At 39.8% G+C, this 23,215-nt stretch overlaps 1 protein-coding gene and 1 pseudogene across 1 annotated transcript in view; both read left to right on the top strand.

Annotated features, from left to right (window-relative positions):
- LOC150011305 (scavenger receptor cysteine-rich domain-containing protein DMBT1-like) overlaps window positions 1–23,215 on the top strand; it is a 199,303-nt gene that overhangs the window by 164,649 nt on the left and 11,439 nt on the right. The window contains 5 exon segments of the mRNA XM_090275094.1: window positions 4,227–4,541; window positions 13,940–14,248; window positions 14,342–14,659; window positions 22,474–22,563; window positions 22,641–22,955. Of these exon segments, the coding sequence (XP_090131220.1) occupies window positions 4,227–4,541; window positions 13,940–14,248; window positions 14,342–14,659; window positions 22,474–22,563; window positions 22,641–22,955 (1,347 nt within the window).
- Window positions 9,363–11,898, top strand: LOC150011306 (prickle-like protein 1 pseudogene; annotated as a pseudogene).

Raw genomic sequence — 23,215 nt, 5'->3', positions numbered from 1 at the left:
TCCGGCCAGGGAAATCAACATTTTAGATAGGAATCCCTAGAAGTCCCATTCTCTATGTCAGATTGTTGGAATTGGTGGTGGAAGTGGTAGTGGTGATGATAATACTTGTGCATGTGTATATGTTGAGGGCAGAGATGGAAACCTTCCTGCCTATGAAGAAAGTCTTCCCAACATGTACCATAACTACACCCCCAGGTAACCCTGCACTTGTGATCTAAGCCTGACTTTGAGTTTCTTTATCTTCCCCCCAAACCCACAGCTCAAATGTTTTTCTACTTAACTGTAGATTTTCCCCAACATTGGGTTCTTGGCAGAATTTTGTCATTCTGTCTGTGATGTCTTTCCCTTCCTAACTCTTGGATTGATGGTGCTCATTCACCATTGTGGAGCACAATAAAGCAACACCCATGGACATGTACATCGAGGAGGGAGTTGACTGTGGGAGAAGAGGTGGGCTCCTTTAATGGTAAAAAGTAGGACAACTGTAATAGAAAAACAATAAATAAATCAAAAAAATTTTTAAATAATTCATTAAATACCTATAAAGTGTTTACCATAGTCTATGTACTGTGCCATGTTGAGGGATGTCATGGAAGATGAAGCGGCTATGAAAAGAGAAAATCACTGCTTGACTTTTGTCAAATTTTAATCTTTTGACTCTGGAAAATTAAAGGTAATAGACTTTCTAACCACAGACTAATAGGATGAATTTTAAGATAGTAGTTAACATTGTATGGCTTTCTACTTAAACAGAAATCCCCTGTATATACGTTGTCAAATTTGAAAGCAACAAATGTTACCATTTTTTACTGTACATTTTACTAAGCTTCCTAGTCACACTGATTTCCATTTTAAATATAATGGATTGTGTTTATTTATAGGTATGTGATTTGTTGTATCCAATACTGCTTATAATCAAGTAAAATAAAAACTCAATGACATGTAAAAAAAAAAAAAGGCAATGCCAAATGTAGGTGCTCATGGGTGAATTAACTTTAGCATTGAAGGCAGAAGAGGAATGTAGACTTAGAGACTTCAGGATGTGCCTCTCTTGGCCAATTTTGCCCTGCCCCACAGAAGTACTCAAGCTTGTTCTGTGACATCTTAAAGGCTCTGCTAATTAAGAAGAATCCTGTGCTTATCAACGTCCTATGGTGAATTTTCTCTCTTGGAGTTACCACAGATTCTACATGAAATCTGGCCTCCATTGAACCCCTGACTCAAGATATCAGTATGCTAGCTCCTAAAATGAGAATAATCTAGCCACATGGCAGAAGAGCCAGCTCTCGTAGGTGTGGGCCTTGGTCTCCAGCTGCTTTAGCAATGCTTTTCACCTCTATTGGTTCCCTTAACCCACGTTTTCTTTTTATTTCAAGTCTCTCCAGTCAGAAGTCTTTGTCTCTCTTCTTTGGGAAATTCTACTCCTCCCAACAGGAGCAAGAAGTTCTGTTTCTCACTTTCTTATTATATTTCTGGAAACTTTCAGTTCCTTGGGTTTTGGCCATATGCTGATAATGGCTGATTTTAATATTTTTATCTGTATTAAGGGCTTATCCAATTATAACCATAAAAATTCTCTCTAACTCAATTAGTGTATCTTATTTTGAAGTCTGCTTTTTTTGATATTGATATAGCTTCTCCACTTGACTTACAGTTAGTGTTTACATAGTATATAAATACATTTTGCCAATATTTAACTTTCAACCTTTTTTTTTGTCCTTATATATAAGGTATCTTGCATATAGCATTTACCTGAATTTTGTTGTTTTATCTAGATTGGCTTTTGCTTGAAGTATCTAATCCAAATATGTCAAATGCAGTTACTGATATTGTTGGGTTAGTGTCCACCATTTGCTTTTAATTGGCCCACCTGCTTTATACTCCTTTTTCTCTTCTTTTTTTTTTTTTTGCCTTCTTTATATTAGACATACTTGTTATTATTCCAGATTTTTCTCTCTTTCTTTGATTTTCAGCAGCTGTACTAGATGTGGGGATTTTCCTATCTTTCTTAGGGTTTTTTGAGCTTCTTGAGTATGTGTGTTATACTTTTCATCCATTTTTTAAATTCTCAACATTGTCTCTTCAAATATTACTTCTGTGACTTTCTTTGTCTCTGTCTGTGTGTGTGTGTTTCTCCATTCCTCATCCTCATCCTCCTTTTCTTCTCTCCTCTAAGTCACTAATTCTGTCAAGTTCTACCTAAAATTATTTTAATTTATTCATTTAATTCTTAACTCTAGATATTTTATTTCAAGTTGGCAATGTTACATTGATTTTTTTATATATTTACAAGTCTTTGTTTTATTCTTTCATCTTGTTACCTGTTTTTCTCCTCCTTCCCTCTTTTTTCATAAATACATAGATCATCGTTAAAATCCTTACCTGCTAACTTCAACATCTTTATCATGTGTGTTTCTGTCTCCTCTTTTTTTTCCACTTTGTTAATCTGTCATACAATCCCATCTCTTTACATGTCATGTAAGTCTTTATTGAATGCTATAAATTGTAAATGAAGAAATAAAATACTCCAGATTCATTGTCTAACACCTGAAAAGATTCATCTTCTATTCTGCTAGACAGGCGGGGGAGGGGTGCTGATCACCCAAAAATCTAAATACAACCTAGAACTGAGCTGAAACAAGTCTGGGTTATAGTTTTGATAACATTCAGTCTACCTCTGATTTTTCCCTATTTCTACAGGGATTTCAGGTGAGGGCCTGGACATTTTGGTAGCTTAGCATCCAAGAGAATGAGGGAATAGCCACTCTGCTTCCCAAATTTTTTGATGTAATTATATGGCCTCCTGCCCTTCACAGCTTTTATACCGGGCACATATTTGAGGAGAAAACTATTGTGTGAGAGTGGACTGCAAGCCTCCAATTTTGTCACTCCAGCACCAGCTAACCCTCAAAATCATGCTGACTTCTTTGACCCAAAAGGCATTCTCTGCCTTGCCTAAGCCCAGATTCTGTGCCATTAACCCATGCACTGAATTGAAAATTTTCCACAGGAAATAAAAAGATGTAGATCTTTGGCTAACACTGAAATAATCTTCACTGTTTGGAATTTTAGCATATTTAATTCATGTGGTATCCACAAACACCTAATACCTTTACTTCTTTTATTTATTTATTTTTTTTTACATTTTTCCAGCTTTTTTAGTTGTACCCAGTAGGACCATTGGTCTGCTATGAACACCTCCATTCTTAATGGAAACAAAAGTTCTAGGTTTTAGTCTCTACCCATCACTTACTTAAATTAGACATTATTTAACTTCTCTTTACATCCCTTTTCATGTGTAAAAATTAGAGAATTATTATACCATAGATCTGCCAAAATTGTCTGTTCAAGTACTTTCAGAGCAGGAATATAACTTGTTTCTGCTCTGTGGTCAAGTTAGAAATACATGGTATTTTCCCCCAGAGAAAAAATAACCCATATTTTGAATAAGAGAAACTCCTGATGAAGATAAGATCCATTTGGGGAAAGAAGCAACATTATGATTCCCAGTGGAATGTCTGGCCAATGGCAATATCACCTGATATCATCACTCATGTAAGGTTACCCAATCTACTCAAAGAAAATACATTTTTTTAAGCTAAATATCCAGATCTAGAGTCTGAAGCCTAGAATTGTAAGTGAAGTATTCTGGGATAAACCATGCCCTGTCTCATGGTCCATTTTTCAGCTCTGAATACTATATTCCAAGACAAACAATTTTGAATGGGATAAAATTGATGGCTGCTACCTGAGACTTCTGATGAACTCATTCCAGTTCCTTACTCCATTCCCTTTAATCTTATTCTTTTAGTTCTGAGGTCAACAGCACAAAACGTGTGTGGTTTATAAGAAATCCATCCAGATGGTTTATAAGAAATCCATTACAGTGACTGAACTCATTTACCTCCTCCAGGTAGAGATTCTAAAACTTCCTGTATATCTTATACAGGTGCTATGCAGAACTCTACAAATCAGGAGATTAACTCTGATAGGACCTATGTAACACTCTAAGATCTAAGACGACTCACCACTTTATTTTCTACTTAATTTTCCTGTTTTTTTTCCCCCATTTTTCAATCCTATTACTTTCTGATCACTAGTGTAGGAAACCAGGCCCAGGTGTGATCCTAGTGTAGACCAGATGCTCAGGTGAGTTTGTCCCACAGGACCAGAAAACCCTTCTCTCTTTCCCTGTGTAAATGCCCAATTGGTCTCTCTCTCCTCAGACAGCAACCAGCTCCGCCTGGCTGACGGGAGAAGTCGCTGTGCCGGCAGAGTGGAGATCCTTCACCAGGGCTCCTGGGGCACCATCTGTGATGACAGCTGGGACCTGTACGATGCCCAGGTGGTGTGCAGACAGCTGGGCTGTGGAGAAGTCCTCAATGCCATGGAATTGTCTACCTTTGGGGCAGGATCAGGTCAGATCTGGCTGGATGAAGTGAACTGCACAGGAAAGGAGTCCCACCTATGGAAGTGCCCTTCTCTAGGCTGGGGACAGCACAACTGTGACCATATGGAGGATACAGCAGTCATCTGCTCAGGTCTGCAGTGCACATTGTCCATTGCCTGGGGGAGGAGATGGGGACCCCTGAGGATGAATCTGAGCCCTGAGGAGGTGTTGCTCAAAGGGCCACAGGGGAAGGAAGCTTCCTTCCATTGTGCCTGTGTAGTCAGCTTGGCTGTGGAAAAGCCTTCAAGGCCACTTACTTTGGAGCAGGATTAGGACATATCTGGCTTGGACAGCATGAAGTGTACAGGAAAGGAGTCCCAAGTGTGGACATACCCTTCCTGGGGGCAATTCTACCACAGTCATGGGGTGAATGCAGGAGTCATTTGCTCAGGTGTGGTTAGTGCATGGTCCACAGGGTGAGTGAATGGCAAGCTCCAAGGAAGCTGGTGTCTGATCACTGGGGCAATAGAAGAAGAATGGGCTAGAAAATCTGAGACATTTACCCATAATACCCAAGTGCACAAAACATCTGTGAGTGATGGGTTTCATTTACTTTCTTATTATTGTCTCAATTTCTATTCTTTCTTTTCAGTGATAAAATAGTTCATTCTAGTATTGTCTCAATTAAAATCAATCTTCATGATTTTTGAACATTTTACTTTTGTAAGAATGATTTTGTAAGGGGTTTTGCAAATTACTACACACATTCCCTTTGTATAGAGAGCCTATCAGAGAGAGGGACAAAAATGAGGATGTATTTTCCTTGATTGAATTGTTTCTGTGTATGTAATGTGAGACTTTTTTTTTTTTTCTCTAGGTTAATAGGAGGAGAGGCACAGGGGATCTCATTAAATAAATCAAAAAGAAATTTATGGATTTGGGCTAAATTGTAATATTCTTGTGCGGATTCAGGCCTAAGTATTTGTAGTCTTTGGCCAGTAGAACCAGAAATCTTTGGATGAAATGCTTTGAGTCACAGGTTCTCCTTTCATTGTTACATGAAAAGATTCTTCTTCTTCTTCTTCTTTTTTCTTTCAAAACATCTGTATAAACTCAAACTTTGAAGGGACACTTAACCATGCACTGGTAAGTCAATGGTGAAGGCAATAAAGTATCAATTTGTGTCTTTTACATAAGAATTATATAGTTTATACCTGACAGCTCAGTACATTTGGGGGTTTATTTGATAATAATGGGAGTAAGGGGACAAACAATTTTTTAAGAAAGTAGAAGAGGTTTACAGTAGCTGTCATGGTGGGAATGACAATGGGATCTTGCAGAGGGCACACATGGGGTTCTCTGAGCAGTACAGAGTCCAGGTGTGGTGTAGAGAAGGCTATGTGTACCTTTATGTGAATTCTGTATGACTGGTTGTAGGGATTGAGAAGAATGAGTTGTAAGATTGACTAAAGGTTGAGATAGGGAAAAGGTCAGAGTGTTATACACAGGATCCCAGTGATAAACTTTTAAGTAACTTGCCTAAGGACATGGATATCTATATAGCAGGACACCAGACAAGGGTGTATCTGACCATTATTTTCATTTGGATTTTGGTAGGGTTGATTAATATAAACATGCCACTGAAGAGGCAGTTTCCTTTCCTTTTTGCTATCCAGGTCTCCTGTAAACTTAGCAGAGATCTTAAACCTGTCTACGCATTTTTTTCTTCCACTAGAAATAAAGCCTTACAAAGATAACACATTCTTTATTGTGATTTAGGTTCTTTCATTGTGGTTTACCTATCAAATTTCCTGAAATATGGCAAACTCTAAAAAGATGCTTGTATTTTCAATAAAACAACATGAAATAGACTCTAAATATTATTTTCAAATACCCTTTTCCTATGTATCAGACCTGTGCAGGGGGTTTAGAGATGCCTCACTTGAAGCCTCCCTTCTCTCTCCCTTTTCATCATTTCCCAATCAGAGACTCAATTTTTGTCTGTTTCTGGGCTTCCCATGTCCGACTCTCCTTGCTCTTTGCTGCACCCTGATGGCAGGTTCATGAGGACCACCTCTGACTTTATAGGGGATGCACAGCCCAAGGGCACAGGGCAATTTAGTCTTAAGGGAGACACTTGGATCTTTGTGGGTCTCTGAGAGGCCAAATACCACAACCAATGGAGACATTCCCACATCTCAGAAAAGAAGGTGCTCTGTTTCCTTCAGAATAGTAGGATCCTGGACTAATGGATGAGGAGCTGGAAGGGTACAGACACAGGTGAGGCTGCCCATCAAAGGCCTTGAGAATTGTTGGTTTGGATGCAGATGAGTCACAGCTAGAGGCAGGATAGAGAAGTCAGGGTTGGTCAGATGTGAAGTAATAAAAATGGGTCCTAGATGCAATGTATTGATAACCAACCTGGTCATCCTTGCTCTCTTGCATCTCTGGATAAAAATCAACACAAAATAAAGCTATAACAATGAGAGGGAATATTTCCTCTGGCCAAAGGAATCCTAAGCAGAAGCTAAGATACAGAACATTGGGGATCTCCCAGTCTCGGGCACAGGTGCAGAAAGAAGTTTCCTAGAGACCTGGCCCCATGAGATCCCTCCTGTAACTTTGGTTGGTATCTTTCTTGCAAATGAGCTAAATTTGGAAAATAGAGAGAAGAGTAGAGGTGAATCACCAAGGACAGTGGGCCATGATTAATAGTTAACAATGGGCCTGAAGGAAGATGAAATGTTGTAATAACCTGGAACGTGGAGCAGGCATTAAGAGCATAAAACAGGCACAGAAGAGGCTAAGTCTGGAGCCAATAGTATTCCCTAACTCTGTAACCTTGAACAAGTCACTCTTAGGATAAAACCACCCAAGATTCTGTCTTCTCTGGCTTAAAATAACGACATAGTGCTTAAGGATCCCCAGTATTATTTACAGCTTTTAACGCTTGTTGACCTTTTAATCTTAGCCCTGAAAGAGTCCATATTTTGCTTGAGGGGGGCTTGGGTGCCTTCCTCCTTTTTAATTAAAGGTGTGTGTGTATTTCTTACTTGTGACTCAACATGTAAGCATAGTTCACTACATTGGAAGACAGAGATTTTAAATTTTAGAGTTTTTTGTTACTTTCACCTTTTGTTATGTTGATACGTTGGGGTTTCTGAAGTATTAAGTTAAACATATTAATTCTAAGTTCAGTATTTCTTAATAAAACTACTTGTCTCTCTGCCATTTCTTCTGCTTAGGCAGATTTTTAGAAATGTGCCCTAATATTTTTCATATCAGGTCAGCAAGACCAATTTCCAGTAAAAGGGTAAAGGACTGAACAGGAGCTCTCAACGTAAGCCTAGTGCCTACACTGAGAAGTTCACTTGCTGTTCTCAGGGAAGCCACTAGAAAGTTCAGTGAGGACCACCGTGTCAGTCAGATTCTTCCTTCGCCCTCATTTGCACAGAAACTTCACTTACCTTCCCATATACATAGAAATAGCACAAAACAAGTGGGTATTATCTGTGGTGAGCCCAAATACTATTTTACTTCAGATGATAACATCTGTGGAAGTACTGAATTGTTAAAACTTCACTATTCACTAGCAATACCAGTCTTGCACAGATATTAAAATCTCTTTACCAACTACAGACCAATGAGAGGATTTGTCACATCACAGAAGTGAACAACTTTAGTCAATGTAAAAATGTGGAGTCATGTTAGGTGACATACTGAAGAAATGTATGCTAGTAGGGGAGCCCCAGAATGAGTCTTTTATACAATCAACTCTTTTTCAAAGAATATACATATATAATTTATTTTTTTTCTCTCAGTGCCTTGTGGTTACATGGTAGAAGGGAGAAGCACAGGGTGATAAAATGTGTTGAAGACTCGTTCCACAAGTTTATCCCAAATATTCATATCTTTCATCTCTACTAAAGATTTGGCAATTTGGAAGTCTCCAAATTATAGTTTGTTTGCGCTCTGCTTCCTTCCTCTCCTCCGTTTTTTACAGCATGCTGGCTTCTTATCTCAAGAATCCAAGTAGTAGAGTAATATACAGTTAGCATATAGATAGGATTAAAATACCTCAATTACTCTTACTCCTTAGCATTTGCTAAGGTTCCCATGTCTGGGAAGAAAAACCCAGTATAAAGTGATCAACAAACTTAACTGTCTTACATAGTCCGCCTCAGGACTCATTCCCTTTCAGGTTCATTGGCAAACCCTAGGGTTCAAGAAAGATGACTAGGACCAGCCACTCCTTTTCCTATAACTCTTGGAGCTTTCTTCACACCCAAACTCATCTTTGGACAACTTCTTTCATAATCAGGTCACCTAAGAAATTCTTGGGACTATGGCTCCCGACAATGGAGCAGGTGGACGGTGGTAGGTGCTGGAGCCGCGAGGCTGGCTAAATGGGTGGGTAGCTTTTTGAGAAATAACGTGCTAGCGGGACCTTGTGGAGACCTGGCAGGGGCACGGTCAGCAGTGGCAGTTCCTGGAAAGAGAGCAGCGGCGAGATCAGTTTGGGCAGGCGCCTCCTGCAGACTGGAGCAGAGTATCGAGCAGGGCTGGCATCGCAAGTGGGGCGACAGGCTCCCTGAGCTCAGCTGAGGGTGGGACCAGCAAGAAGCGAAATGGTTACTTTTTTTTAAAGCGGGCTCTGGTTACTTTTGAAGATCGCCGTCCCTTGCGGACTCCTGGAGCAGAGTAGAGAAGGTGGTGGTGATTTTTTTTTTTTTCCTCTCTCTCTTTGAGGTGGAGGATCCTAGGGATACGCAGAGCTAGAGCGTGGGGGGTGTGGTGGCCTGGATGAGGCGACTCTAACAAGGGGAGCAGAGTCAGCGACGCCAGCGGGGACAGAGGGTTTCCGGGGAACAAGAGGACCTTTTGCCGGATCTCCCCTTCCACGGCTGGATGGGGGCTGCAAGGCCATTGTTTGATGTCCTGTGACTGAGAAAAACAACTTTTGAATTTTATTATGCCTTTGGAAATGGAGCCCAAAATGAGCAAACTCACCTTCGGGTGTCAGAGGAGTTCCACGTCGGACGATGATTCAGAATGTGCATTGGAGGAGTATGCCTGGGTCCCGCCGGGACTTAGGCCAGAGCAGATCCAGCTTTATTTTGCCTGCTTACCAGAAGAAAAGGTTCCGTATGTTAACAGCCCTGGAGAGAAACATAGAATTAAACAGGTTTTGTACCAGTTGCCACCACATGATAATGAGGTGCGGTATTGCCAGTCTTTGAGCGAAGAGGAGAAAAAAGAATTGCGAGTGTTCAGTGCTCAACGGAAGAAAGAAGCACTTGGAAGAGGGACGATTAAACTCCTGTCCAGAGCAGTAATGCATGCCGTGTGCGAGCAGTGTGGGCTGAAGATAAACGGAGGTGAAATTGCTGTGTTTGCCTCCAGTGCTGGCCCTGGAGTTTGCTGGCACCCACCCTGTTTTGTCTGCTTCATGTGTAACGAGCTGCTGGTCGACCTCATCTATTTTTATCAGGATGGAAAAATTCACTGCGGCAGGCACCATGCTGAACTTCTCAAACCACGGTGTTCAGCATGTGATGAGATAATTTTTGCTGATGAGTGCACAGAAGCTGAGGGTCGCCACTGGCACATGAGACACTTCTGCTGCCTTGAGTGTGAGACGGTCCTAGGAGGGCAGAGGTACATCATGAAGGACGGCCGCCCCCTCTGCTGCAGCTGTTTTGAATCTCTGTATGCTGAGTACTGCGAAACGTGTGGGGAGCATATCGGTGTCGACCATGGCCAGATGACCTATGACGGACAGCACTGGCATGCCACAGAAGCCTGCTTCTCTTGTGCCCAGTGTAAAGCCTCTTTGCTGGGGTGCCCCTTCCTTCCCAAACAAGGTCAGATTTATTGCTCAAAAACATGCAGTCTCAGTGAAGACATCCATGCCTCCGATTCCTCCGACTCCGCATTTCAGTGCGCTGGATTAAGAGACTCCAGAAGTGTCCGGATGGGCAAGAGCAGTCGGTCAGCGGATCAGTGTAGACAGTCTCTCCTCTTGTCCCCTGCTCTGAACTACAAGTTTCCTGGCCTTTCAGGCAATGCTGATGACACCCTTTCTCAGAAATTGAATGATCTGAGTCTCTCCAGGCAGGGAGCAAGTTTTGTCAATGTAGACCTTTGGAAAGGCAGAGGAGAGCACGAAACCCCAGAAGACCCCGAAGAATGGGCTGAGCATGAAGATTATATGACGCAGTTCCTCCTCAAGTTTGGTGAAAAAAGCCTCTTTCAGCAGCAGCCCAATGAGATATCCAAGCCAGTGAGCATTGGATATCTGATAACATGGATAAAAATAAGAAGACTGAGTTAAAGCAAAATAACCAGAGCCTTGCAAGTAAAAAATACCAATCTGATATGTATTGAGCACAGTCAGAAGTTGGATTGGGAGATTCTGCCTGTGGCAGCTACCCAGGCCCGGCCAGCAGCAGAAGGCTCCAGGAGTTGGATCTGGACCATGGGGCTTCGGGATACAATCATGATCAAACACAGTGGTATGAAGAAGGTTCCCTGGAGTGTCTGTCAGACTTGAAACCAGAGCAGAGCGTTCGGGTTTCTATGGATTCTTTGGCTTTGTCTAACATCACAGGGGCTTCAGTGGATGGAGAAAGTAAGCTGAGACCATCCTTATATTCTCTGCAAAACTTTGAGGAAATGGAGGCCAAAGATTGTGAGAAAATGAGCAATATGGGAACTTTGAACTCTTCCATGCTGCACAGGAGTGCAGAATCCTTGAAGAGTCTGAGCTCAGAGCTGTGTCCAGAAAAAAATCATGTCCGAGGAGAAACCAGTACACCTCCCAGTGCTCAGGAGATCCAAGTCTCAGTCCAGACCACAGCAGGTCAAGTTTTCCGATGATGTCATCGACAATGGAAGCTATGACAACATCGAAATCCGGCAGCCCCCGTGAGTGAGAGGACTCGGAGACGGGTCTAACATTTTGAGGAGAGAGGGTCCAGGTCTCACCACCATCGCCGCAGGCGGAGCAGGAAGTCCCGCTCTGACAACGCCCTGAATCTCGTCACCGAAAGAAAATACTCTCCCAAGGACAGGCTGTGGCTTTACACCCCCGAGACCTACAAGAAGTTTATACAGAATAAAAGTGCCCGGGAGCTCCGAGCCTGCATACAGAACGTGGATCTCTACGGGCGGTATGCCCACGCCACGTCCGATTACGCGCTGCGGAGCCGGCAGGTGCCAGGTTCCTGGGGCTCTACGGGGAGGAGGGTGACTCCTGGTGCTCCTCCTCTTCCTCCTCCTCCGACTCGGAAGAAGAGGGCTATTTTCTTGGACAACCAATCCCTCAGCCCCGGCCACAGAGGTACGCCTCCTATACAGACGACCTTGCGAGTCCAACTTCTGTGCTCCCCACTCCTCAGTTTGGTCCGGGGACAACGAAATCCAAGAAGAAAAAGGGACACAAGGGCAAAAACTGTATTATTTCTTAACCTAGTACCTGTGGAGATCATGTTTAAACGTAGCCATTAACCATCTTGAAGCATATCTCGTTTTTTCTTTCTTTCATAGGAAAGTTGCTAAAATAGTTTAAAGTGCTTTTACCCATGTAAATGAGCCCTCGACTCCTATTTACAATGTCAGGTTAACATTGAGAAGGTGTGATTTCTCCAGTTTACCCTCCTCGGATGGTGCCAGGTTGCCACAACCAGCCAGGAGCATACAGTTTTACGTAGCTGCTTTGGTCTCCAGTCCGCAAGAGAATCAGAAAGAAACTGTTGCGAGGTGACTGGACGGGGGTGTTGATTTTAGACAACGGAGAACTTCAGCCACCTTTGTAAAGCAATAGTGTTTGTCATTCGTGTTCGCCAGGTTGGCCCAGGTCCTGATCGGTTTGTCTTGTTGTGCAGCATGCACGTAGTCACACTGACCCAGACAACACTGTGCTCCCCATCCCACGAGGCCACCCCGTCCCCTTGCAGTCCTCTTTAGCCAGGTAAACATTGTATTGTATTAGCTCCAGCTACAGATTAGCGGGGGAAAAATCTTTGCTATTTATAATGTAGTATTTCATAGACTTAAGTGTATTCCTAATTTAATGGTGCAAATATTAATGTACATAATGTACGGTTCAGATTTTAAAGCTGATATTTTTATATCCCTGAATTGCAAGATGTTTGTTACACTGCAGTGCTAAATTTGTTAGGGAACCAGCATTTATGGATGAAATGATCGCTTGTATTTTAGTCAGGGTTTATAAGTTTAGATGGTCAAATTTATATTGCCTAGTGATGGAAAGTTCCTTTTTTAAATTTTTTTTCAATATTAAAAAGGCTCTGTATGCATGGTGGGGCTATGTAAATACTCTTTAAAACTTGGCCCTATTAATCTGACAAGTGTTATTTATGGGTCAAGCAATGTAAACTGTATAAATGTAAAAACAAACAAAATCCATATATACTCCTGTAATATATGGTAAAGACAAGTAGAAACTGTTTGGGTGGATGTTTTTCCCCCCTTGGGGATGGTGCATGTTGTGGGGGCTGCCTTTCCCACTTTTAACAAGGTGGTGATTGTCTCATGGGAAGAGAACAAAACTACAAGGACCTGCTTTTTTGTGGCAAAGGACTTTGTGGATTTATTATTTGAAGAGAGGTTATTCCTTTTCATCCCTGACTTCCAGCTAATTTGTTGGCTTTTAGCAACAATTTTGAAAACTGGGCCTTCTGATTATGTTTTTCTTTTTAAAATTTTTAAATTGGAGGATGCCGTACCACTGAGTACTTCAAGTAAATGTGAGGTTCTATTTCAAGGGAAAATGATCTTGAATTTAAACTAATTAGCTGATATTTTGGTATGTGCCATTCTTGTGTATACATTTCAGTCCTAACTAAAGTTCTAGTGGTATATTGGACCTTTCAGAAGGTATTTAATAAACAGTAAATAATAAACTAAAAAAAAAGAAAGAAAGAAAAGAAATTCCTGGAATTTTTGCCATCATAAATTATGGGGGAAATAAAATGTGAAATCATAAAAGTGGGCCGGTTATATCTATATTTCTTCCCTTGAGCTATAAGTCTGTCTACAGTTTGGCATGTACTCATGGACCCAACCCTCATAATTTTTCCTGTCCTCAATCACTCAAAGATTGGCTACTGAGATACAGCTGCTCAGAATTCTAGCCCCAGAAATCTCAGGATACCCTTCTAACATTATCTGCATGATAGGCCTCTAATCTCTTGAACCCCATGGACTTTTTCTTTTTTTTTACTATGGGTTAATTCAGTTATTCATACCTCTACACAAGTTTAAAAGCCCACTACAGTGCAATTTCCTTGGACTTTATTGTCAGGCCACTAGTTAAGGAATCCTCATTTCTAACCAACTTCAAAGTGTACATTTCTCTTCAGAAACTTGTTTACAAAAATACAATTCTGACAATAACTGTTGCAATCCCTTTCCATACCCCACCACCAGAAAAGTAAAACTTTCACACCATTGCCTATGACATGTTTCCAGTTGCCAAGCCAAGATCAGGAACACTTCACTAGGTTTCTTTGCTTTCTCTCTCAGGATTTGTGCGTCTGGCAGGAGGGCATGGACCCTGCTCAGGGCGAGTAGAAGTGCATTCTGGAGGAGACTGGGTCCCAGTGTCTGATGGGAACTTTACATTCCCTACTGCCCAAGTCATATGTGCAGAGCTGGGGTGTGGAAAAGCTGTGTCTGTCCTGGTGGATGTGCCCTTCGGAGCATCAGATGGACAGGTGTGGGCTGAAGAATTCTGGTGTGAGGGGCAGGAGCCTAAGCTCTGGATCTGCCCCAGAGTGCCCTGTCCAGGAGGTGCCTGCCAGCACAGTGGGGCTGTTCACGTTGTCTGTTCAGGTGAGATGCAGAGCAGGACTTTAACCTCCCTACATTCTCTGTTGGGGCAAGAAAAACATGAGATTTTGATAAAATCCTGTTTTCCCCTACCAGCATACACAGAAGTGCGGCTCATGAAAAATGGCACCTCTCAGTGTGAAGGACAAATAGAGATAAATATTTCTGGAGAATGGAGAATGCTCTGTGCCTCCCACTGGAATATGGCCAATGCCAATGTCATCTGTCGTCAACTCAGCTGTGGAGTTGCCATCTCTACCCCAAACGGAATATACTTTGTGCAAAGAGATGATCGGATCTGGAAAGCCCAATTTCACTGTTCAGGGGCTGAGTCCTTCTTGTGGAATTGCCCTATGACTGCCCTGGGCATTCCTGACTGTACCCATGGGAACATGGCCTCTGTGATATGCTCAGGTAAGAGAAAGGGAAGGGCTAACTGGTACTAAGGATGTTTCTTGAGTGAAATTTCCCTAGGAGCAAAGAGTGTGGGAAAGCTGCCTTCAAAAGTAGGTATTTCATGGTGAAATATGGTTCTTCTCATTGTTCATTCATTTTTCAGATCAAGACAAGAAGTGTTCAGAGGAATAATATTTTTCAAATAAACATTTTGTTTAAGTATTATGATAGAGAATGTATAAATAATAAGTGCATACTTTGGCATGTACCCCACCCCAGATTAATAAAGAGAAGAGTAAAAGCACCCAGGAAGTCACCTTCCCTTCCCACCAATAATTCTGCCCTCCGTCCTCTCCAAACAAGGCCATTTTTCTAACTTCTACTACTATAGAATATTTTTGTCATTTTTTGACCTTTATATAAAATCATGAAATATTTCCTTTTGTGTCTAACTTCTTTGACTCCACATTATGTTGGAATTCATTAATATTATTGCTTAAGCAGCACCTTGTTCATTTTTATTGCTACAGAGTATCCCATTGAATAATCACATGACCATGTATTGATCAATTCAACTGATGGTAGATTTGAGTTGTTTCCAGGTTTGACTGTTACAAATATAGTGTTACAAATTACCATGACAATGATATTTAGTGCAGATATGTATCATTATTTTGTATGTTTAAACCTTGGACTTTCATTTTTACTCTCTTAGTGGTATGGTGTTCTTTGTGGACCAAGATCTTAATTTAATGAAATATAACTTATCAATCTTTTTCAGTGCATTTAGGGTTTCTTATAACCTTTTTAAGAGAAGAATTTGCCAACCCAAAAATCACAAAATATTCTCCAAGAGTATCTTATAAAAACTTAATTATTTTTCTTACCCATGTAATTGTACAATCCTTCTAGAGGACTAATATCTATGTATGGTATGAAATGAGGGTCAAGTTTCATATTTTTTAATGGATATCCAATTGACTGAGAATCTTTACCCGAAAAGACTTTTTCATACTGCAGTGGCATCTTTGTCATGGAGTGCATGTATGTCTGAGTCTTTTTATAGTTTCTTTTCTGCTCCACTGTATCATTTGTCTGTCCCTACACCATTACCACACTTTCCTAGTTATTGTAACTTTCTAATAAGTTTAGAAAATTTTGAAGAAGTTACTTTATAATAACTCCTCTAACTTTGTTGTTTTTCTTGCCTACTGTGTTAATAATTCTTGGTCTTCTGCATTAGCATATAAATTTTAGAATCAACTTGTCATTTTTCACCCAAAAAATGTATAGTGGTGTTTTGATTGAGATTAGGTTTATTCATTACATGAATTTGAAGATGATTAACCTTGAAAATATTCAATCTCTCAACTCATTTACATGGCGTATCTCTCTATTCATTTAGGTCTTTAATTTCTCTCAGAATTTTTATGCATCTTTCACTAGGTTTTCTCCTATATATTTTATGTTTCTGATGGTTTTGGTATTCCTTTCAGTGGAGGTGTCATAGGAATGGATTCTTTCTGAATTGTTTTCATCTTTATATTTCTGTATTGTTATTTTAACTAATTTGAGACTTACAGAAAAGTTGCAAGAATAAAAATTTCCAGATACATTTTATCCATATTCCACCAGTGTTATTATCTTGCTATAGTATATCCCTGCCTTTCTCTCCCGTGCCTCATTTCTCCCTGAATATGTAAAATTTTTGTGAATTAGTAGTTAAAATTGGTAGGCTGAAGACATGGTATCCCTTTACTCTTAAAATATTTCAAAGAATTCTCTTACATAACCACAGCACAATTATCAAGTTCCAGAAATTAAAAATGTTATAATACTATTATCTAGTTGGTAGGTTTTATTCAGATTTTACTGAGTGATCCAAGTATATTTTTCACAGCTAAAAGAACATCTAAGTCATGTGCTGCATTCAACTGTCATGCTCATTTGGTCCCCTTTAATATGGAACACTTTCTGAATCTTTATAGTTCATGAAGAATACAAGACAATTGTTACGTAGAACATTTCTCAATTTCAGCTGGAACAATACACAGGAGAATTCAGTAAAGTAGGAGCATAGTAAATTGATATTGGAGTCGATCGTAAATGTAAATTGACTTTTTTTCCTAAGTAGAAGTTGAAAAGAAAACATTAGCCAAATCAATCACAAAATATCAATTTTCCCTAACTTGTACAGCTTGAACTGTCAATATACAGATACAGTGATGCAATGGTGAATACTATCTTAAGGTTTCTGTAATACATAGTTAGTCTGAAATATCCATCAGTTTTTCTCACAGGTCACTACTAGACAGACCCTTAAATGAGGCCTAATTTCTCGATGTCCCCCAGGTATGCTACTTTAAGTTAGTCATTTGAATGGGTTTAGGTAATTTTAAGGTTCCTACACAGCAGGCCAATTAAAACAGAATAGAGAACATATTTGCACATCCCTTTTCCCAGTGGTTTGGATAAGGGCAGAGTCCTCCCTTTAGACATCACAGATATTCTTATAATGCATTCTAGTAAGAGTAAGGAAAAACAAATTATGTTTATTCATAAATTTCTACTTACAGCCATAGTTTTACCTGCAATCCTTCTAAAATAACATCACCATATCCTCTTAATTTACTTATATTCCTCTTTCACTTATCATTTCAGACATAGTTGTGACAGTACATTGAGCATCAGTAATTCCAAAATTATTCCTCACCACTTCCAAGCAATTTTTCCCCCGCCATTCCACATAATTTTCTGTCTTCTGGAAGCATCAGTGCCTGAGCCCACCTGTCACTCAGGGCTTCAATCGTTTTCTTTACTTTCTGCCATTTTAATTGGCACTGACTCTTTTAGACCTATAGAGTCTTCTTTTGCATAATCAGTGACTATTACAAATTCATCGGCCTAGGAGTAATCAAATGAATTTATCATAGTCTTTTTACAAGTTGGGAAGTTGTTGGGACAGCCAGACCACCTCATCTCTTAAGTTGATTCATTAAAACTTTAGCAGCTACTCCAGCTTTCTCCTCCAATTTTGTTCAAATTTGGTCAACCATTCCAACATATTCATCCAGTTTAATTGTCTCAGTGTGTTTTTATAACCTTGTTATTTCCTTTCTTTTGAAAAATTCTAATCATTTTTTCAGTATTCAGCACCATTTATAGTAGTTGAGCAAGGAGATCAACAACCGTTACCTTGATATCATCTTGTCTCCCCAGTAACAGGTGAATAGGGAACCCAAGCAGCAAAAGCCATTTTTATCACAGCAGTAACCACCACCTGGGTCAAAGGCATAGAATTAGGAAAGCTGCACTATCATCATATAACCAATCTTAAGATGCTTGCATTCTCAAATTTTCAGCATCCTCAGCGGTAAGATTCCATTTAAGGGTGGAGCTGGACAATTCTCTCATTTAGGTTATGAGTTATGCATGCCTGCCTTTATATAACCCACCTTATTAAGAGTTCCTCTCAGATACTTGGTAATGGAAAAATACAATTTAAAAAAGAAGAGTAGAAAAGAAAAAAGATTTTTAAAAAGAGTTTGTCTCTCTAACCACATTTTAGCATAAGCTGTAGCAAATGGAGGATCCTGAATAAGACTGGACATGCCCTTCCATTCAGCAGAATCTAGTACAAACGATAAACTTTTCTGTCTCCCATGCATAAAATGTATCAAAAGGTGTTTGGCGGGGGAAATGCTTTTACTGTCTCACAAAGTGGCTAAACTCTTTGAGTTAATGTCCCCGTGTTATAGAAGTACTTGACTCTTTTCCCCTGCAACACGTAAGATCGCTTTCTGATCATCAGTGGGCCAGGGACCATATTCTGTTCTCAGAAGATACCTACCCAACTCCTTTATGTTGTCCTGGCCTTCCCTCTACAACATAAATTATCAGCCACAACACTGAGACTGACAGCTTCAGACTGCTTCTCTTATTTTTATCTTCACTAATAGAAAGAAAAGTAACAAAGGTACTATATTCACTCATTTGGATAAGGCAAATGTCTTTGCAGAAATTTATAAGCAAATTCTAAAATCTATGTGGAATAAAAAAGGCAAAACAATTTTGAAAAAAAAAAAGATCAAATCTGAAAACTCCTGATTTCAAGACTAACTATAAAGCTGCAATTACTAAGACAGTATTGTCTCAGAGTAAAAATAGATACATAGAGCTCAGTGGAACAGAATAGAGAGTTCAGAAATATGGGCCCAAATATATATAAATATATAATTACAAAGATGCTATTATGGATTAAATTGTGCCCCCACACATAAAATTCATGTTAACATCCAACCCCCAATATCTCAGAATATGACTGTATTTGGAAATATGGCTTTTAAAGAGGTATTAAGAATAAAGTCATATGGATCAGCCCTAATCCAATATGATTGGTATCCTTATAAGAAGAAGAGATTAAGATGCAGACACACATGGAAGAAAGATCATGTGAAGACACAGGGAGAAGCAGCTATCTACAAGCCAGAAGAAAGGCCAGCCTGGAACAGATCCTTCCCTCATAGCCCTCATAGAAAAAAATCAACCTTTTCAACACCTTGATCTCTAACTTCTAGCCTCTAGAATTGTAAGAAAATAAATTTTTGTTGTTTAAGCCACCCTGTTAGTGGTACTTTATTATGGCAGCCCTAGCAAACCAGTACAGATGCCAAAATATTGGAGGACATATGTATTTTCAAAATGATGTTGGGACAAAAATATCTGTATGGGTGAAAAATGAACCACAACCCTTACTTCACACCACAAAAAAAAAAAAAAAAAAACAACTCAGAATGATTGCCAACCGACCTATATGTAAAATGTTTAACTATTAAACTTCTAAAAGGAAACATAGGAGAAAATTTGGGGGATCTTGGGATGGGCAAACATTGCTTAAGGCATTAAACATTCAAAAACTGAGAATTAGACTTCATCTTTAATGATTAAGGAAATTTAAATTATGTGGAGAAATACCACTTCACTAACTAGAATGACTAAAATTAAAAGATTTACAATTCTAGCTTTGGCAAGGATGAGAAGAAAATAGAGTTCCATATATTGCTGGTGGTAATGTAAGAGGATACAAACACTTTGAAAAAAGAAAAAAATTTTAATTCAACATGCATTCAAATGTTACCCAACAATTCTACTACTAGACATTTCCTTGGGAGAAATAAAAACATAGGTCCACAAAAATATTTGAGCACTAATGTTCATAGTATTTTTATTAACAATAATAAAAAAAGGATAAACAACTTAAATTTTATTAACAGAAGAAGGATTTAAAAAATGATAGTATATTCAGACAGTGGAAGACTTTTCAACCATAAAGAGGACAAACAAACTGATAAATGCAACTATAAAGGTAAATCTCAAAAACATGCTGAGAAAAAGAAGCCATACAAAAAACAATACATAGTATATGATTCCATTACATTCTACAAGATGTAAACTAAACTATGTGATGGAAGGCAGATCAAAGTTTGCCTAGGAACTGGGTTGTGAAGTGAGGAATGTATTGGCTCCCAAGACAAATGGGAAATTTTGGGGTTCATGTTCATTCTGTATTAAGGTGGTTGATTATAAAGATGTATGCATTTGTCAAAGCATCGAAATGTACTATTGATATAGGTGTATTTTATCGCTTGAAAAGTGTACCTTGATAGAGTTGACTTTACTGGTTTTGTTTGTTTCTAGATTAATTCTACTGTGGTCCAAAATTATGATTTTATATCACTTTTTCTTAATTTTTCCTTTGAAAAAATTTTTGAACCCATATTTGCTATAGCATACATTTAGTCCTGGCAAATGGCCTATATGCCCTTGAGAATAACATGTATTCTGCAGTTTTCAGGTGCATAATTGTTAAATCTGCCATTACCTATTTTAAATACCTATTGATTGTTTTCTTACTGAGATAAGTGTTTTTACTTTGTTTTTCTGAATAACAAAAGTCCTATAAAGTCTCACCAACAGCATCTACAAATTCCACACAGCTCCTGCCAGTAGTCTCTTTAAGACCCTTTCAAGGCCTAGTGCCTTGATCCAAAAGACATCACACATGTTTGGGGATACTACGAATAAAGATGCCCTCTCAAGTCCTTGTTTGGACAAACATTTTTAATTCTCTTTAGTAGAAGTTAGTTAAAGACAAACATTTCTCTTTTTATTTAGTGGTAGCATTCTCCATAACATGGTAAGTGTCCTGGTTACTAACGCTGCCTAACAAATTTTCTCTAAAAAAATTACAACTGAAAACAAATAATGTATGTCATTTTGTTCATGATTTTTGGGGTCAGGAACTTGAAAAAGACTCAATGGGGCAGTTCTGTCTTGGGGTGTCTTGTGTGGTTTCACTTAGATGTAACCTGGAGCTAAAGCCATCTGAAGGCTTAAGTAAATTGGAAATCCAGGTGGCTCCCTTACATGGAAAACACCTGGTAGTTCAGCTTAACAAGACCACCTGCATAGGGCCTCTCCAGGATAGTCTCAACAGAGTCAGACTTCCCTTAAAGCAAATGTCCTAAATGAACCATGGGGAAGCTGCACAATTTTCCTGACCTAGTGCTGAGAATTAAGCAGTGGTGCCTTTGCTGTATTTTCTTGCTTACAAGCAACTCACAAAGGTCAGCCAACATCCAGTGAAAGAGATATGGGCCTCTCTTCTCAAAGGATGCATTATCAAAGATTTTGTGGATATATTTAAAAATTCATCACAGGTATATTAAATAGCCCATTGTGATTGTGCATTTTCTAATTTCTTCTACCTTTAGTTTTGTCAATTATTGCTTTATAAATCTAGGACTTCATATACATAAAGGTTGGACCTTTTCATTGTCCCTATTTCCCCTATTTATATTTTCTATTCTTTGTCTTTCTGTGTTTTATTCTATATATATATGCCTCTGATCTTCTGTTTTATTATTTCTACTATGTGCTGATCTAATGTGCCATTACACTCATTTTTTTAGTTCTGCTGACTTTCTAAGCCTTGGAATTTTTATTTGCTTTTTGTAATAACTTTTCTGCCAAGACATGCTATTTGTCATTTAATTCTATGAACATTTTAATTATAGTTGTTTAAACTCCTTGTCCGGTAATTCCAAGCCATATGCCTTGTGAAAATCTTTGTAAAGTCACCTTTTTCCTCTTGGTTTTCCATGAGATCTCTTTTATATGGGAATTTTTTTAATGACAGACATTGTAGATAAAAATTGTAGAAATCCTTCAGAAAGCATTTTGTTTTGCTTCCTCCAGGTTCCTGACTTAAGGGTGGATTGCCTAATTTAAAAGGAAGTGCAGTAATTAAAAGCTGAGAATGCATTTATGTGAAGAATATTTTTAGTTCACTTTTCCTTCTATGGCACAAGGATTCTAGTTAACAGTGAAGGTCCTCTGTGGCTCACCCTGAATTATATTTTGTGTTCCCCAAATCCCATGAGTTTGGCAAAAATCTATGCTGAACTTTTCAGAGTCTCAGCTATAACCTTTGAACTGACAAGTCCTCAAGGGGTACGTGGCTCACCTCTGCCCTTTACTTCTTCCTGACAGCTTGGCTCCTAAAATTCTCACTGCCTTGGGAGCTCTACAACACTTTCAAAGAATACTGATATATTCCAGCATTTTCTAAACTCATTTTTCACTGAATACTTGGCTTAAAAAAGAAACTTTGGCATTGTCAGAAGCAGAGCTCTCCATAAAGAAGGTGAACTCTAATATTATGATAACATTACTCTTAACACCCAGCTTTCATCGCAGACGCCATCACTAGGTTACCATGAAATTCAACTTCTGGCTCTTCAACCCTACACACCATCTGCCTGTTTCCGTAGGAAACCAGACCAAGGTGCTGCCCCAGTGCGACTCCGTGTCAGAACCAGCAGGCTCTGCAGCCTCAGAGGACAGCGCTGTCATCTGCTCAGGTGAGGCCTCGCACAGGACCAGGAACCCTCCTCTTCCCCTGTGTAAGTGCCCCACTGGCCTGACTCTCTCTCCTCAGAGAGCAGACAGCTCCGCCTGGCCGACGGGGGCAGTCGCTGTGCCGGCAGAGTGGAGATCCTTCACCAGGGCTCCTGGGGCACCATCTGTGATGACAGCTGGGACCTGAACGATGCCCAGGTGGTGTGCAGACAGCTGGGCTGTGGAGAAGCCCTCAATGCCACAGCCTCTGCTCACTTTGGGGCAGGATCAGGCCAGATTTGGCTTGATGAAGTGACATGCACAGGAAAGGAATCCCACCTGTGGGAGTGCCCTTCTCTCAGTTGGGGACACCATGACTGCAGGCACAAGGAGGATGCAGGGGTCATCTGCTCAGGTCTGCATTGCATATTGTCCATTGGCTGGGAAGGAAGTGGGGGCCCTCAAGGATGAGTCTGAGCCCCAAGGAGGTGTTGCTGAAAGGGTCCAAGGAGAAGGAAGCTTCCTTCCACAGAGCCTGTCTGCCTAGCAGGTATGACAATTGGTGCTTTCATTTCCTCCTGCAGCAGCTGAGGCTCTGGTCCTTCCTTCTCAGCAATATCTCCAGACAAAGCCATTTTTACAGTTCCCATGGAAGGCAGGTTGACTCTTCAGTTG

Source organism: Furipterus horrens, unplaced genomic scaffold, assembly GCF_987537825.1.
Source record: "Furipterus horrens unplaced genomic scaffold, mFurHor1.1.pri manual_scaffold_4, whole genome shotgun sequence".
NCBI classification, from domain to species: Eukaryota; Metazoa; Chordata; class Mammalia; order Chiroptera; family Furipteridae; genus Furipterus; species Furipterus horrens.
The sequence above is the reverse complement of the archived record's forward strand: the minus strand, read 5'-3'. Positions and strand labels throughout refer to the sequence as shown.